This window comes from Rousettus aegyptiacus, unplaced genomic scaffold, assembly GCF_014176215.1.
Source record: "Rousettus aegyptiacus isolate mRouAeg1 unplaced genomic scaffold, mRouAeg1.p scaffold_m13_p_7, whole genome shotgun sequence".
Taxonomy (NCBI): domain Eukaryota; kingdom Metazoa; phylum Chordata; class Mammalia; order Chiroptera; family Pteropodidae; genus Rousettus; species Rousettus aegyptiacus.
In genome coordinates this window covers 69,781,237-69,796,930 of record NW_023416310.1, presented here as the reverse complement: position 1 = coordinate 69,796,930, position 15,694 = coordinate 69,781,237, and the positions used below count along the sequence as shown (strand labels likewise).

General features: G+C 68.2%; 1 protein-coding gene across 8 annotated transcripts in view; it reads right to left on the bottom strand.

Moving 5' to 3' along the window:
- Positions 1 to 15,694, bottom strand: part of INTS1 (integrator complex subunit 1) — a 30,767-nt gene that overhangs the window by 9,774 nt on the left and 5,299 nt on the right. For 6 of the 8 annotated variants that reach the window (XR_004952014.1, XR_004952015.1, XR_004952016.1 and 3 more), the window contains exons 8-30: positions 15,513 to 15,658; positions 15,278 to 15,419; positions 14,309 to 14,485; positions 13,624 to 13,732; positions 13,219 to 13,339; positions 12,670 to 12,747; positions 11,924 to 12,081; positions 11,099 to 11,195; positions 8,391 to 8,482; positions 8,183 to 8,243; positions 7,009 to 7,206; positions 6,632 to 6,761; positions 6,227 to 6,406; positions 6,004 to 6,153; positions 5,409 to 5,588; positions 5,234 to 5,338; positions 3,993 to 4,160; positions 3,793 to 3,904; positions 3,098 to 3,259; positions 2,408 to 2,554; positions 1,981 to 2,118; positions 1,667 to 1,791; positions 373 to 627 (exon numbers count right to left, since the gene is read on the bottom strand). Coding sequence is in view for 5 of the 8 variants with exons in the window: in XM_016119122.2 (XP_015974608.2) it covers positions 373 to 627; positions 1,667 to 1,791; positions 1,981 to 2,118; positions 2,408 to 2,554; positions 3,098 to 3,259; positions 3,793 to 3,904; positions 3,993 to 4,160; positions 5,234 to 5,338; positions 5,409 to 5,588; positions 6,004 to 6,153; positions 6,227 to 6,406; positions 6,632 to 6,761; positions 7,009 to 7,206; positions 8,183 to 8,243; positions 8,391 to 8,482; positions 11,099 to 11,195; positions 11,924 to 12,081; positions 12,670 to 12,747; positions 13,219 to 13,339; positions 13,624 to 13,732; positions 14,309 to 14,485; positions 15,278 to 15,419; positions 15,513 to 15,658 (3,231 nt within the window). In the remaining 3 variants the exon portion in view is untranslated. The remainder of the gene's footprint in view (positions 1 to 372; positions 628 to 1,666; positions 1,792 to 1,980; positions 2,119 to 2,407; positions 2,555 to 3,097; positions 3,260 to 3,792; positions 3,905 to 3,992; positions 4,161 to 5,233; positions 5,339 to 5,408; positions 5,589 to 6,003; positions 6,154 to 6,226; positions 6,407 to 6,631; positions 6,762 to 7,008; positions 7,207 to 8,182; positions 8,244 to 8,390; positions 8,483 to 11,098; positions 11,196 to 11,923; positions 12,082 to 12,669; positions 12,748 to 13,218; positions 13,340 to 13,623; positions 13,733 to 14,308; positions 14,486 to 15,277; positions 15,420 to 15,512; positions 15,659 to 15,694) is intronic. The other 2 variants (XM_016119125.2, XM_016119126.2) reach the window with 1 other exon arrangement.

Here is a 15,694-nt window from a genome sequence, read left to right as displayed (position 1 = left end):
GGTCTGACCACCGACCCTGCAGCCGGGGGGACGTGCTCCCCCAGGTACGCCGGGACCTCACGGAGGTCACGTAAGACGCCGTTCTGGCAAGGCACCCTGCCATCTGCGACTTGAGTTCCCGTGGTTCAGAGGAGACCGAGGGACCCCACGGACACAGAAACACGCGGACGTGGCAGTGAGGCAGCCTGAGCGGCAGCACACGGGGGCCATCCTGCTCTCTCCCGCCCCCGCTGGACCAGCTCCGCCAGAAGAGGGGCCACCTGGCTCCCTCCCTTCACCCAGGAGCCGAGGACGCGGCCCACGGGGCAGGGGACCAAAAACCACGGCCTCGGGCAGGAGGCAGACGCCCCGCGTGGGCGCGGCCGCACGCACCTGGTACTGGCGGAGCTGGCGCAGCAGCGGGCAGGCGAGGAAGTGGCTGCGCTGCATGGACAGGGCCAGGGCCCCGCCGTGCGGCGAGCTCAGCAGCGAAGCGACGGCCTGCAGCAGGCGCACCGACATCCCCGTCACCTCGGGGCTCCCCCGGCGGGCCAGCGCCAGCTCCTGGCCCAGGGCCTGCTGCAGCGCCAGGGCGGCGGGGCGGGCGCCGGCGCTCGGCCACCGCGAGCCCGGGCTCAGTGGGAAGATCTGCGGCAGAGGAGGGTGGCGGTCGGCGGGGCGGGGCCCTCGGCCTCCCTCCGTCTGGTCACCCACACCACCAACGTCCAGGCCCTGTAAGGCTCTCCATTCAAGGAACGGCGAGGTGTGTGCCAAGGACCCCAGCTCAGGGCTGAGAGCACGGGCGAGCCCAGACCCTGCCAACCTTCCATGTCCAACAGGGGCACCAGCCTCAGAGGGTGCGAGGGTGCTGGGTCCCTCCCGAAAAGGGGTCCATCTCAGGTGTGTGTGCAAGCACATAAGTGTGCAAGAATAAGGAGCCGGTAGCGCGCTCTGCAGCGAGTGAGACCGCGTGTGTGAGGACGGCTGAGAACGTGTGGACACGGGGCCACAGGCTATGGGGCTCCACGCACACACGCGTCTAGGGAAGAGGCAAGGCACAGAGGCAGGAAGCAGCGTGGTGCCAGCCAGGGAGACTGGGGGTCCATGCTGCGGAACCCCGGTTTCCTTGGGGGTGACGAAAACATTCTCCACTCAGCCAGAGGTGAGGGCTGCACGGCTGAGCGCACGGAAAATCGGCAGGCCCCACCCTCCAGCGGACAAAGTGCACAACACGGGAATCAGTCTCGACAAAGCTGCAAAATGCCCCTGCGTGTGGGCAGAGCGAGGCCACATGCAGGGTGGCTGTGAGTGAGGATGCAGGCCCGCCTGCTTGTTTCCTGTGATCTGGACATGGCGAGGGCACGTGCCAACTGGAGCCAGGCCCCCAGGACAGCGGCAGGAGCAACGGCACCCTGGGCCCTGCCCTGGACACCGAACCCAAGGTGGGCGCTCCTCTAAGCCTGGTTTCACAGAAGAGGACACTGAGGCACGAGAGGTTAGGCAGCTTGTCGGGGTCACCTAACTCCAAGGATGGAAGCCAGGGTTCGACCTGGGTGGCCGGCCCCGGAGCCCTCTCTCCACGTCCGCATGTTGTCCCAGATGACACCCTCTCTCTGGGCGGGAGGGCTGGGACAGCCCGGAGGCACCCGGCTTCTAGAGACTCTCTCCCAGGCGGCAGGGGCTGTACCTGCAGGAACATGCTGGCCAAGTCGTCCTCGGGCCCAAGTGCCCGCACCTGAGTCACAGCCCAGACCCTGCCCTGGCCCGGGGGTGGCTCTGGGCTACTTCTGGGTTTTGGTGCCTCTGTGCTGTCTGCAAGGAAAGGGGACAGACGTCAGTGGAAAACGTCCTCAGCAGCCTCGGCAAGGGCCGTGGGAACACAGCGGCACCCAGGGGCCCACCACCCAGAGGGACAGCCGGCCCGTAGGCTGCTCGGGGCTTCGGAACAGCAGCGTGGGCATCGGCCGGGGTGACCCTTTCTGCAGGGCTGGGCGGCCCCACCGGCCATGTGCTGTGTGCTGGGCGCTGTCGGGCTGGCACCTCGCCGGGGGGGCAGAGAGGCTGTGAGCAGGGAATGGAACGTCTGGCCTCCGGAGGCTCCTCGCTCGTGCTGGACCTCGACCAGGTGAGCCATGTAATCTGCAGAACAGCAGCCGGGGTCAAACGGGGCCTGACCCGGTGCCACAGAAAGCCACTCCCGCACAGCACACCACGCTCCCGACTCCGAAGCCCGGCGGCGGGGCGTCCCGGCACAGGCCCGGGCTGCCCCACCTCACCCCCTGGGCACGCAGGGGCGGGGCAGCGCGGGCCAGGCCGCTCCTGACCACTCCAGCGTCGACCTTCCGGCTCGGCCCTCAGCCCCCAGGGCCGCACACACCAGGCCCGACGGGGGTGCCGACTGGCCCGCGCGGGAGCCCGTGGCTCTTACTCTTGTCCATGATGTTCTGCTCCAGGGTCTGGGGGTCGTGGGCCACGGCCTGGTCCAGGTGCTGGAGGAGCTTGCTCATGCTGGACACGGGGATGCCGAACGACTGCACGAACAGCAGCAGCTGCTGCGGCTCCAGGTCCTGCAGGGCTGCGGGCGAGCCGCTCAGCGAGCCGCCTGCGGCCTCAGCCCACGGGGCGGTCGAGGTCCAGCCAGGGGGCCGCGCAGGGCCCCAGCACGGCACACGGCCAGCTCCCCCCTCACCCGTCCATGGCTGCACGGCGCCCTGCAGCCTCTGGCCTCTCGGCTCCAGGCTCCCTAGAATTGCCAACAGCAGCCTGGGGCTTCTGAGGAACGCAGACCCCTGGGAGCACCCCCTCTGCTGTGCAGCCCAGGCAACCCCGCCACTCACCAGACGGCCTCCCAAGAGGCCCTGCCCCACCCAGCTGCACAGCCGTCTGGCCCTGGCCTTCACCCTCCAAACCCCACCCTCACACTGCCCCGACTGCCCACCCCGGACCCCCACCACCAGCCCTCACCCCGCCCCGCACTGACTGCCCACCCCGGACTGTGAGGGCGCTCGGCAGGCTGCTTCCCCAGAGCCCGGCACGCGACGCCCAGAGAACTCATTCTCAGGCCCGCAGCTGGCGGCGCGGGCCCAGCGCGCCCCGTGCCCGAACCCCGCGGCCGTACCAGCGTCCACCAGCCGAGGGACCTCCGAGCGGATCATGCGCAGCTTCAGCCAGTCGGGCAGCAGCAGTGCCTCCTCCGACGTGTCCACCAGGAAGGCCGTGGGCAGCGGCTTCTTCTCGGGGAACCAGATGTCCAGCAGAGCTTGGAACTCTCCGTCGCCAGCTTCGGGAGAGACACCAGCGTAAGCAGCAGGATGGCTAACGAGACCGCTGCAGACCTCACTGTGCACAGAGACCCCGGCCCCGCGCTCAAGGCCAGGCGGAAGGACCAGCGCACGGCTTCGGCGGGGACGGAGGCCCTGGGCGGCGGGGACGATCGGCTGTCATGGAGAGCCCCCACGTGAAACCAACTTTCACTGGCCGGGCCGAGCAAGGAGGCAGTGGTACAGGAAGCCGTCCTGGGCACTGCACGGGCACCCCACGATGGCAGCGCAGGGTGTGGCCGAGCAGTGGGGCGTCACTGGGAACCGCAGGCCTGCCGGTTCGAGGGTCTTGACAATTTTTGGAGTCCTGCCAACGGAGGACCTCACATGCCTCCCCCAGAACCGTCTCCAACTGACGGGGAGGGAACGCCATCTGCACTCCACGGGAGACCGTGGCAGCTGCACCACTCTGCACAGCCCTGCCACAGCAGCGGGCTCGCGGGCTCGAGGAGCCTGACGGGCCGACCTTGCGCTCCCCCCAGCCCGCGCTCACCGCGAGGCGGCCCCAGCGTCAGCAGGATGACCATGGCGTGGACCACCAGGATGTGCATGGTAGCTGTCTCCCCGCTGGTCCAGCGCAGGAAGACCTGGTCCTGAGACTCGGACTGCAAGGACAGCGGGCATGAAGGGCGGGGCGGGGCGGGGCGGGGCGGGGCGGGGCTGGGGCTGGGGCGGGGCCGCTGCCCTCCTTACCCAGCTGTACACCTCCTCCCCGTCCTTGCTCTTGCGCATGCGCCTGACGTAGCGCGAGAAGATGGAGAGCAGGGCGGCCAGCACGGCGTCGGACTCGGCGCTGCAGGAGCGCTTGGAGAAGAGGTGGGACATGATGGTGGAGCGCTCCACGATGAGCCGGGCCACGTCCTGGGGGCAAGCACCGGCGTCAGAAGGCTCCCGGGCCGGCGGGGAGTCCCCCCGCCCCCACTCACGCCAGGCCCGCACGATGAGCCGGCGCACCCCACGAGGCTGCCTGCGGGGCCGCATCGTGCTCGGCACAACGCACGCCCGAGGAGGAGCGCGACCCTGAAGGGCGTGTGACGGCGACAATGACCCTCAGAGGCACAGGGCTGTGAGCACCAAGTGGGCTGGGAGGGGCGGGGCAGGCGAGACTCCCCAGCAGGACACGCCCCGAAAGCTAAGAGACGGTGACCTGGCCCTGACACAGACGTGGCCACCACCGCCGGCCCAGCACCGAGGCGCGCTGACAGCGCCTGGCACACGACAGGAGTGTGCGGCCGTCCGGACCACAGGGAAGGCTGTCTGCACTCGGCCAGACACTGTGCCTACTGGAGCCCTGAGGCGAAGGCGCCCTGCACATTGGCCACCATGCCGAGGCCCCAGAGCCAGGCCTCGAGGGCTCTTCCGCCTGGCCACCCCCAGCAGGAAGCCAGGCTGGGAGAGCCCCTGTCCAGTGCCCTCTGCCCGGCTTCCCACGCCCTCGACCACCCTGTTCCCATTCGTTCCACAGGGAGTGCACTGAGTCAGGGAGCAAGAAGCTGCTGATGGGAAAGCAAGCTCAGAAGAATGCCAGGCGGGAAGGAGCGGACACTGGGGAAGGCGTGCGTGTGACCGCGTCCGGCCGCCCTCATCCCCAGCAGGGACGGTGATGCGGGACATGGCCTACGGAACACCCTGGGGCTGGCCCAGGAGCCCGGAGCCTTCGGGAGCCGACCCGCACCTCATCTGCTGTTCTGAGCAAGCGCCCCAGGTGTCAGGTGAGGCCTGACCACCACCCAGAGCGACAGAGGCAGCCAGGCCGCGGCCGCAGCGGCCGGTCTGGCCCCAAGCGGCACCAGTTCTCCCACGCTCGGCGATGCTCTGGAAGGAAGGTCGCCGAGGAAGAGGCTGGGTGCTAGGAGTCTCCCGCCCCAGGAACGGCCCTGCCAGCCCCGCACCCATCACGGGACCAGGTCGCTGTGCGGTCCCCACCCCCTCACCAGGGCCAGGTCGCTGTGCTGGGCCTGCTCCTCCACGGGCGTGTGCTGGGACAGGTACACCAGGTAGGCGCTGACGGTCTGCGGGTCGGTCTCCATGTGGATGGCCTGGGGGAAGCCGAGTGAGCTGGCTCCGCGGGCCACTGCGCGGCCCCGCCGCCCGCCGCGCGGGCCTCACCTGCTGCAGCGCCAGGGCAGTGGTGGCCCTCACGCTGTCGAACAGCGGCAGCCGGGGCAGGTCGCGCAGCAGCCACTGGTAGCTCTGCAGGGTCTCCGCGTCCCCCGAGTCCTCCTCCGCCGCAGGCTCCTTCTCCTCCCCGTCCCGCAGGCTGCCCTCCGAGAGCACCAGGGACAGGCCCTGCGAGGGGACACGGCGCTGAGCCCCCGCCGCGCCTCCACCCGTCCACCCCGACCGGGGCCCGACACGTGCCCAAGGCTGGGGAGCGTGTGAGCTGCCCAGTGCCAGATGCCACGTCCCATCGGAGCCACAAGAACTGGGAGAAAACAGCAGCATGAGCGGCTTCCTCAGAGAACTCGTCCAGCAAAGGCTGACTGCACGTGCGGGACCCGTCGCCAAGTCACCTGGGACGGTCGCGCCGCCACCAGGGAAGGACCTCGGGCCAGTGGGAGAGGGCTGCGCCTGGCACGTTTCCTTAGTGCCGGCCTCCTGCTCGTGCACGGCAGTGCCGAGGGGCCTGGGTGGGCAGCTGCGCGGACTCGGAGCTGCAGCAGGAAGCAGAGCGCGGGGGACGGCGGGCTGGGCGCAGGCTCACCTTCATGGCCAGCACCCTGGAGGCCACCTGGGACGAACTCAGGCGCCGCAGGAAGTAGTCCAGCACCTCGCACGTGGTCTGCTCGTCGGCCTTGGGGCCCAGAAGCAGGTCCTGCAGGCGGCCCAGCAGCTGCTGCTGCTTCTGCTGCCTCTGCAGGGACAAGGGAGCCTCAGGATAGGCCCGCTGCGCCTGCGGGGCGGGGGGCGGGGGGCGGGGTCCCGACCTGCCGCTTCCTGGCCCGCTGCTCCTTGCTCTCGCCCTCGTCCTCCTCGCCCCCGGAGGCGGCGTCGGTGGCGGCGTCGTGCAGCAGGAACTCGCACAGGCACTGCACGGGCAGCACGTCCAGGGAGCCCTCGCTGGACTGCACCAGGTCGGCCAGCCAGGGCATGGACTGCGACGAGGCCTGGCAAGGCAGGGGCGATGCTCAGCTCCTCTCGGCTCCAACCCGCCGCACCCCTTCCCCGCCGTCGGCTGCCGCCTCTCCACCCGCACCCCCGGCGCAGATGCGCGGGCCACGCGCGCACCCCGCAGCCCGGCCTGCAGTCCTCACAGCCCCGCGCCAGCAGCCGCTGAAGGCCCTGGAGTGCGCCCAGCGGCCCTGGGCCCCCCGCGCCGCCGCGGGACTCGCCTGCCGCTGGATGATGTTGAGGAGGAAGTCTGGGTTCCGGCTCCGACACAGCAGGTGCCCGAGGCGGAGGGACTGGTTGAGGCTCTTCACTTGATCCAGGATGTGAGGGGGGGGCCTCCGAGGGGGCCCCCTGGAGACCCAGAAAACACTCGTGTCAGAGCCACACGCGAGCCCCGACAGCAGAGGTGGGGGTGGGGGCCACCTGCGCCCACCTGAGAGCACCTCTCCCTCCTGCCACCTGCACTGCTGCCGGGCGCTCCGCCCCCGAGACCTGGGACAGGGCCTGGGCCGGGCGCCGCCTGCCCAAGGGCTGCGCCCCCGGCACCCCTCCCCGCCACGCCAGCAGCCCCCTCCCCAGGCTCCGGCCCCGCACGCACTGCGGGTCCAGGCTGGTGAGCTGAGACAGGAGGAGGCTGCTGCTCTCGGTGATGGTCTGCTTGGTGGACGCGGCCGCCAGGTGGCCCTCGAAAGCCAGGATCTCCTGCTTCTCCCGCTGGGAGATCTGCAGCTCGCGGGCGCTCATCTCTGCGCGGGTCTCCTCGTCCGTCAGGGTGCACGGGGGGTAGGAGTAATGGCTGCGGACCGGGCGGACGGGAGCCTGTCACCCTGCGGTCGGCGGCGCTCAGGGCTGGCCCCTGCCCGGCCTGGCTTCAGCTGCCAGGCTGCCGTGGGAAGCCGGGGGGCACCGGCCAGGCCTCTGTGAGGGAGTCCGGGGCTCTTCACAGAGCCCGCACCTGCCACCCGCTCTCTCTGCACGCGACAGCGTGCCAGCCGCCTCCCACACCGGGCCCGACTGCTGTCCGAATCCTGGGCTCGGGGCACCCCACGCTGGACCCCTTCCCACAGGCAGACGCCCCCAGCACACAGGGCACACCCAGGCAGCCTCCCTGATTCCGGGGCACGAGCAGTCTTCTCTCGCGCGTTCTAGAATCTACTCTACCTTCCTGGGGTGCCCAGTCACAGAATCCCTAAGGGAGCAGCGTGTCTCTGGCCTAGGACACAGCCCCATGGCCTCATACGCTGCACACACGGAAGCCCCGTCTGGGCCCCCATGCTGCTCTCCTGGCTCACGTAGGAGGCCCGCGGCGTGCAGCGAGGTGGCCACGCCGGCCCCAGCATGTGGCGCTTGGGCTGTGGCTGAGACCCCGCCTTCCGTGTACAGAGGCGGCTGGTTCACCTGTCGCTGTCCCCGGGCAGCTTCAACACCTACACCTGTGAAAGTCAGCTTGATCCCTGGGTCCCTTGTCTCCATCTGCCAAACCCCGTCTGGCTCCCGGTGCCTCTATCGCTCCTGGCGTCACACCACCTGTCAGTCTGACACGTGTGCTGCCCAGGACGGCCTGGGGACCCTGCAGCCTCAACGCCCGCCCAGCGCAAGGGGAAGTGGGTAAAGCCTGGTGGACTCGGACTCGGCAACTCCAGCGGGACCCAGGACGCAGCTTGGCCGAGACTCCAGGGCAGCCAGGAGACCGGCCTGCGCTCAGCCCCCCGGCGCGGTGGGACTGGCCCGGCCCCGGGGGTCCCGTCCCGGCAGGGTGCGCGCCACCGTACTTGGTCATCACCATCTCCATGAGCATCTTCAGCGTGGGGTACTCCTCCCAGGCAGCCAGGCCTAGGGGGCAAGGGGACAGCAGGTGGTGGCTAGGACCCACACCCTGCACGGCCACCCACAGCCCCCTCTTCCCGGCTCTTCGTCCAGTCCCCAGCCAGACTCCACCCCAGCCTGACTACGGCCCCGCTCAGACCAGAGGCAGCTCACCGATGCTCTCCGGGTTGAACGCGGCGACGACCAGCAGGAGGGGCCAGGCCTTCCAGTACAGGGTGGAGATGGCCAGGCTCGGAGGCTGGTACCTGAAACAGGTCGGTGACAGGTTGGCCTTGGCCACACCGAGGCCAGTGACGAAAACGAGACCAGGCTAGGGTGGCATCAGCACGATTCGGTGACTGACCGACTCGGCGACTGCTTCAGAGACGGTGATGACGTTGGGACCGGTGACCCCCCGCGGAGCTGGCCCTCGGCAGCGCCCGTGCCGCAGGAAGCGCGCGCTGTGACCGCCGCGCTGCGCGGGGGCCCGCACAAGTGCCCCACGCCCAGGCCCGCGCTCCGGCTCCGAGCTCTAAGCCTCGATCCCCCGCACGAACCCAAAGCACGGTCAGGGGACAGACGCTCCGAAGAGCCAGTTCTCATTCTCGTTCTCAGGCCAGGGCACCAGAAACAACCCCACGTCCACCCACACGTAACATGATAACGTTTAAAAGTCACGCATGATGTGACCACCACTCAAGCACAGTCCTCTCCGGTGACAAGCAGAGATTAAGCATCAGAGAACAGCACGAATCCACTGGGGACACGAGCGAACGGGCTGAAGAGCGGAAACAAGGGGACGATCTCTAGACGACAGCCACAGGAAAGGAAGCTGGTGGCGGAGGAAAAGCAGGGCTTGCCGCCCCGACAAAAGCCCCAGCAGCCGGCACACACCCCGAGCCACGCGCACCGTCGAAGCCGCCCTCGTCGAATCCCCGGCGGCTCGTGTGTGGACCCTGCCAAGCGGACCCCGGCACCGACCGGGGTGCGAGGGCAAGAACAGCCAGAGCAGCCGTGGCAAGGAACGGCGCTGGAGAGCTCACGCTGCCTGGGCCAAACTCGGCGCGAAGACACAGTACGAGCACAGGGCGGCACCGAGACAGACGACGGGTCCGAGGGGCGAGACCGAGCGCCCAGAAATAAGCCCTCACACCTGCGGTCAGCATGGGGCCAGACCTTCAGCGGAAGGAACAGGCTTTTCAACAAACGTGCCGGGACACCTGGGCGTCCACGTGACGGGAAACGCAGGGGCTCACACCACATCCGAGAATTAACTCAAAATGGGTCACAAACCTAGACGTGAAGAGCCAGCACGAGAAAATGCACGAGAAACAGGCGTGCACCTTCGTGGCTTCGCGTGAGGCCGTGGTTTCTTAGGCGGGGCACCAGAGCCCAAGGGGGCGGCGAGGGAAGCTGGCCCTCGTCAGGAGTCACGTTCTGTGCAGCACGCAGCTCGGCGGGATGAAGCGGCGGGCCCGCCACTAAGCCGCGTGCGCCTTAGCTGGTTCTGACCAGGCGCCGGCGTAACTCGACGGGAAGACGACGACCGAGTGCACGGTGCGGGCTCAACCGGGCGTCCCCAGGAGCCCGGCCGGCAGCCTCACTCACGGACGGAGGGCAGCTTGAGATGGACCAAAGGCCTGAGCGTGAGAACTCGAACTAAAGAGCTCTCGGAAGAGCGCGCGGGGTGAAGCGGCTCGGCGACCGGCAGTGGTTTCTGAGAGACACCACGACGGCACAGAAACCAAAGGAAACCAGCTAAACTGGGCCCCGACCGAGGTCAGAACTCGCGCCTCGAAGGGCATGGCCACGCGTGACGCAGGCCCGGGAGGGCCTGGGGTGCAGGACACACAGCGCTCACGGCGCGCGGGGTTCACGCCGCCCACTCGAGCCGGACGGAGGCCTCAGACGTTTCTCCGAAGACGACACCCGAACGGCCGACGAGGCGTGGAAAGGTGCTCGCCGTCACGAGTGAGCGGAGGTGGAGATGGAGCGCGACGGGACGCAGGTCGCCCGCACCGGGTGGCGCCCGCGCCGCGCGGGGGAGGAGCCCCGGCAGAGGAGGGGCGGCCGCGCCCACGGACACCGCTGCTGGCCGAGGCGCGCGGCCACGGAGGACCGCTCGGCGGCTCCTCAAGGTGAACGAGACGCAGCATTCCTACCCCCGGGCGGACCTTCGGGAGGCCTGAGCACAGGCGTCCAGACTCCCGCACGCACGGCCCCAGCAGCGGCTAGCGACACCGCACAGCGGAAACGGCCGGACGCCCACCCACAGGCGAACGGGCAGACGGCAGGGTGCCATCGGTCACCACGGAGGGACAAGCGCCGGCACCCGCCCGCACGTGGACAGCCTTGGAAACACAGGGGCCGTGTGTTTTGAGTCCACTTACATAAAATGTCCAAAACGGCCACATCTATAGGGACAGAGTGGACTAGAAGCTGGAGGGCTCTGTGGAGGTGGGGGGGGGCACTGGGGGAATGCGAGCGACAGCTGACGGGACAGGCGTCCTTCGGGGGATGTTCCAAACTCTGATCGTGCTGAATGCACTAAGAAATACTAAACCACAAATTCTGACGGAAGCGTTTGTGCGCTGAATCTCAATAAAGTCGTTAAGGAAACAGCACGTCAGCTCAGCGCAGTCTGAACAAAGCGCGCACGCCAAGGAACACAGGAAACGGGGCGGGAGAGCGGGCCTGTCGCTGCCCGCGCTCGTGGCCTCACAGGTGCCTGCGGACAGACCGCCCAGAGCTGCGCTGTGGGAGCCGGGGCGCAGCAGGCAACGCGCCAGCCCCGTGGACGTGTGCACGGGGCGGGAGGCCCGTGGACGGCAAGCCCGAGCGCAGCGGGAACCCCGGGGGCCCAGGCCGGGCCCGCGCCTCACCCGGGCGGCAGCTGGATGTTCTCCGGGTGGTGGTAGGTGCACAGGTTCAGCACGGCGTCCAGCAGTTGGACCCTCTCCACCCGCAGCACTTCCACGTCTGCAACACAAGGCCCGGAAGCCTGATCAGTGGCCAGCACAGCACAGGATTCAGGCCACGATGGCAGAGCGAGAAAGTGGGCGCTGCTCTCGGAAGCTGGGGGGTGAGGTGAGCCCGACTCGGGCACCAGCCGGGAGCAGACGAAGTGCAACCAGCGTGCCCCGGGGAGGAAGGTGGACGCGCCGCAGAGCCAGTCTGGGGAACCCAAGGCGTGTTTCCACTGGGTGGCGCTTGAGCTGGGTTTGGAGAGCCGGCAGGACAGTCAGGAGGGGCAGCGCGGGGCCCCAGGGGAAAGCAGAGACCTGAGCACGCACGGCAGGCGGAGGCCGGGAGACAGCAGCCCGGCCCATGGAGGGCCTCGGCCCGTGCCCGGGAGTCGGGCCCGGCCCACGCCAGCAGAACTGCGCAGGGGTGCTAAAAGCCAGGGTGCTCCAGCCAGGATGGCAGCAGCGGCCCCTCAAAGACGAGGCGGACGAAGCACCTGCTGTACTTCTGCGTTGGAGAGCATGCCAAGTCCCAGGGCGGGTTCCAGAGACCACCAAGTAAAGGCTGGGACAGTGCCGTGCGCAACTCCTGACCAGGCAGGCTCGGTGCCCACAGGGCCTCCGCAGGTATGCGGGGGGCGGGGGGAGCCCGCGGCGGGGGGCTGTCACCTACAGGCAGGGAGCAGGGCCCGCAGCGGGGGGCTGTCACCTACGGGCCTGGACAGAGCCCCGAGGGCCCCTTACCATCCGCCTGCACAGCTGCGGCGCGCTTCACCAGGTGGTCAGCCAGCTCCATGGCGTCTGCGGGGCCAAGCGGGAGCTCCCGAGACAGCCCGATGACCAGGATGCGCATCAGCGTGTCCTCCAGGATGGGCACCTCGGAGCAGAGGCGGAGGAAGAAGCTGTAGGGCAATCGGGCAGAGCTGGGCTCAGTGGGGCCGCCCCAGGCATGCAGGTAACTCCCTGCACCAAGTGCCACAGGCCAGAGGAGGGGCCACCACCCGCCCTCTCCTGCAGACACTTATTCTGATGCCTCTGGGGACAAGGCCAAGCTGTCCTGAGGCGTGTGCCAAGGTGCCTAGCCCCCAAAAGGGCTGAGAGAGCAGGGCAGGCAGGCCAGACAAAGCCCCAGGCCACTGAAATGCGGAGGGAGAAAGGTTTAAGATGGGCAGGCGGGACAGGGCAGCAGGGATCAAAGGGGCTACATGGGGCAGGGTGGCCCTGGGCTCGGGAGGCAGAGCCCAATGCTGGCTGAAGAAGAGTGTGTGTGCAGACATCTGAAAGCAAGAAGGCACTGAGCTTGGGGAGTCACCAGGGGTGTCGAGTTTGGGAGTCCCACCGGCACGGCGCTGGACGACTCTCTGGGAGCAAAGGTGACTTTGTAGAGGCAGGGACAATGACAGCGTAGGCCCCCACGGGCCCGAACCCCACAGCCCTGGAGCAGCCCCGGCCCCGCGCACTCAGGAGCCGGACGCGGCAGGCGTGCTTACTTGCGGTCACTCTCGGGCGGCCAGTTGTCCCACTTGTAGTAGGTCTCCGGCTGCTCTGTGAAGAGCACCTTGTGGAGGCTGTGGGAGGCGGAGAGGGCCGTCAGGGTGCGGGCACCCAGAGGACACACTCCACCAGTGAGCCCCCAGACACGTCCCCAAAGGCTCGGTGACTGCCTACTGCCTAAGGTCAGCGACTTCCCGCAGCACCCCTGGAGAGCCTCCAGCAACCTCCACAAGACCGGGGCTGGCGGATGACAGGCACTGTCTCCCCAGTGCTGAGCCCAGCCAGACGGGACGGACCGCACCTCCGGCGGGCAGGAGGCTCTGCACGGCGTTCCGACAGCACACGGGACCCGTGTTACCGGCACACGGGACCTCTGCTGCCCACTAGCACCTCTGGCTGCTAAGAGGCTGGCATCAGCCAGTGGCCACATTTAGGGTCACGGGCTCCTGTGTGGCGAGCCCTGTCACTTGCCGCCACCATCGGCCCGGGGAGTGGCTGCTTGTCTTTCGGCAGAGCCGCGTAAGCAGCACGACACCACCGCGTACCAGTGCACGTAGTCCTTGGGGGCGAGCTTGCTGATGGAGGGGACGACGGTGTGGAGCCACCAGACTGCGTCCCGCTGGATCGCGGCAATCTGGTTCTGGAAGGACCGCAGCACCTCGAGGTCTGGAGGGGACAAGCAGGGTCACTGTGTGCCTGCACGGCAGCTCCAGGCGACACACATGCCTCTCGGCCAGTTCAAGGCCAGGCACGGGGTGGGAGGCCTGGGCGTGACAAGGCACGCAGCACAGCCCCTCTCTGCACCACCTGCGGATGACTGAGGGGAACAAAGACGAGAAGGGGCAGCTTCTGGAAGCTCCCTCAGTCCCTGGGGGCCGTGCTGTGGGCCCGCCCTGTCCCCGCCCTCCGCCTGGGCCCCGAGCAGAGCCGAGCCTGCTCCAGATGCTCACTCTTCTTCTCGCCTTTGTCCCAGGCGACACCGGCCTCCTTCACCTGGGCCGTGATGCCCAGCATCATGGACACGGCCAGCACGTCCGTGACGTGCACCACGAACCGCTCCTGTAAGCACAGCCAGCACAGGCGTCGGCACCCTGGGGGGCCCCACCCAGGCCTCTGCACACAGGCAGCTGCACAGGACGCGGGGCGCCAGAACGCCCAGGGACACCATGGCAGGAGTGCCAGGCAGGGGGAGGTCTTGGGACCAAGAGCCTGCTGGACACAAGGCCAGGTCAGGCCACAGGAAGGAGGGTCAGCCGACAGTCAGACAAAGTCCGCCCTCTCAAGAAGCCACCACACGGGCCTGTCAGCCTGCCTGAGTGGCAGTCGAGGTCCTCCACTATCTGCCTCAACTTCTCCTTTGTAACATCCCGCTCTAAAACCTACCCGGAGACACTGCCTGCTCTCCAAGCCGTCTGTGCCACCCTGTCCCCTTGGGTCCACTGGCTCTGCTGCCTCCCTCTGTCCCCACCTCTGTACCCTGCTGACTTTCTGGGGGTACCTGGCCAGCCCCTCCCTCACCCATCACGGGATGGGGCCCACGCGGCCCTTGGGGACTGGCTGCTGCGCCGTGGGCACCTGCCACTTAGCCCAGCGCACTCAGGCGGCATGGAGTGGGCTGAGGGCGGGGCCGCGCACCTTGAACTCCATGTCCAGGTACTGGGGCTCCTTGCGCTCCTGCATGAGCCCGAGACAGAAGGCCTGGAAGTCGATCTCGTGCTTGGTCTGCTTGATAATCTCACGGAGCAGGGCTCGTGAGGCCCGCAGGTAGTCGTCCTTACTGGTCAGCAGGTCCTGGAACACCATCGCCAGGAACTGGGGGGGAGACAGCACAGCTCAGCACCAGCCACCGCCCCGTGCTCGGCCGGCGGGCAGCCCTCCCCGAGCCCTTCCGGCAGGAGGCCGCCGCCTGCTGTCCTGCAGCGCCCAGGCTGCCAGCACACGAGCACACGGCTCAGCTCACGGACCGAGTCCCCCCAGACGGCGGACGTGCCAGTCCGCTGCACGGCTGCGCTGCTGCACGTGGCCGGCAAGGACCTACTCCCCCTTAAACAGGGGAACAGATCGACAGACACGGGCTGCAGGGAGGAACACGCTGGCCAGGCCCTGTCACAGCCGGACCAGCAACTGCACGACCGAACCACCGCCCTCCCACAGCCGGCGACAGACGACACGGCGCCGACCACGAGGACGCGCCACGCCTGCCTGATGCTGCACATGCGGCCCAGGCGTGTGAGCACCGCGCCTGTGTTCACAACGGCAGTGCTGCTCTCGGCTGCCTTCCCAAGGGACTCGTCGCCGCCAGGAAGGTTAGAGATGGCTGCAGACACACCCTGGAGCTAACTTCAAGATACGCCCCAGTGTTCTGAGCTCACTGGGGTACAGCCTGTCACCCTTCCAAAGCATTCTCCCACACAGCTGGGCACCACACCGGTGAGGCTAGGCACTCCCCTCCAAGCCGAGTCCAGTGTGGGGTCCCAGACTTGAGGCCAGACCCCAGAAGCAGGGGCCACTCTCCAGTACCCGAGCGCAGGTGCACCCAGGTGCACCCAGGGCCACTGCGTGCCGGCCACACGCCTGCCAGGCCACCGGGCGCGCAGCCCCCACCTTTGGCGCCAGCTCCGAGCTGTGCTGCAGCACCGTGTAAAGGATCTGCATGTTGTTCGGGTTCCGGGCGTTGGAAAGCTCGTTGAAGATCACGAACTTGATGGTGGTACCCAGGTTGTCCTTGTGTGCGTTCAGCAGCTCCCTGGGCCAAGCAGACAGGGCGCTGGCACGGGCCGGGCCACGCCCACGGCCACCCGCACGCCTCCGCACCCCGCCGCACCCTGCCCAGCCGCACCTGATGCAGAGCATGTAGTGGCTGAGCAGGACCTTGGGCTTGAGGCGGATTTTGATCAGGTGGGAGATGACATCCATGTCCTCAGTGCTGTGCGTGCTGCAGTTCATGCACACGGACGTCAGCAGGTCCTGGGCTGGCCTGGTCAGCTGCAGAGGCCGGAATGACCCCGTCAACCCTGCGGC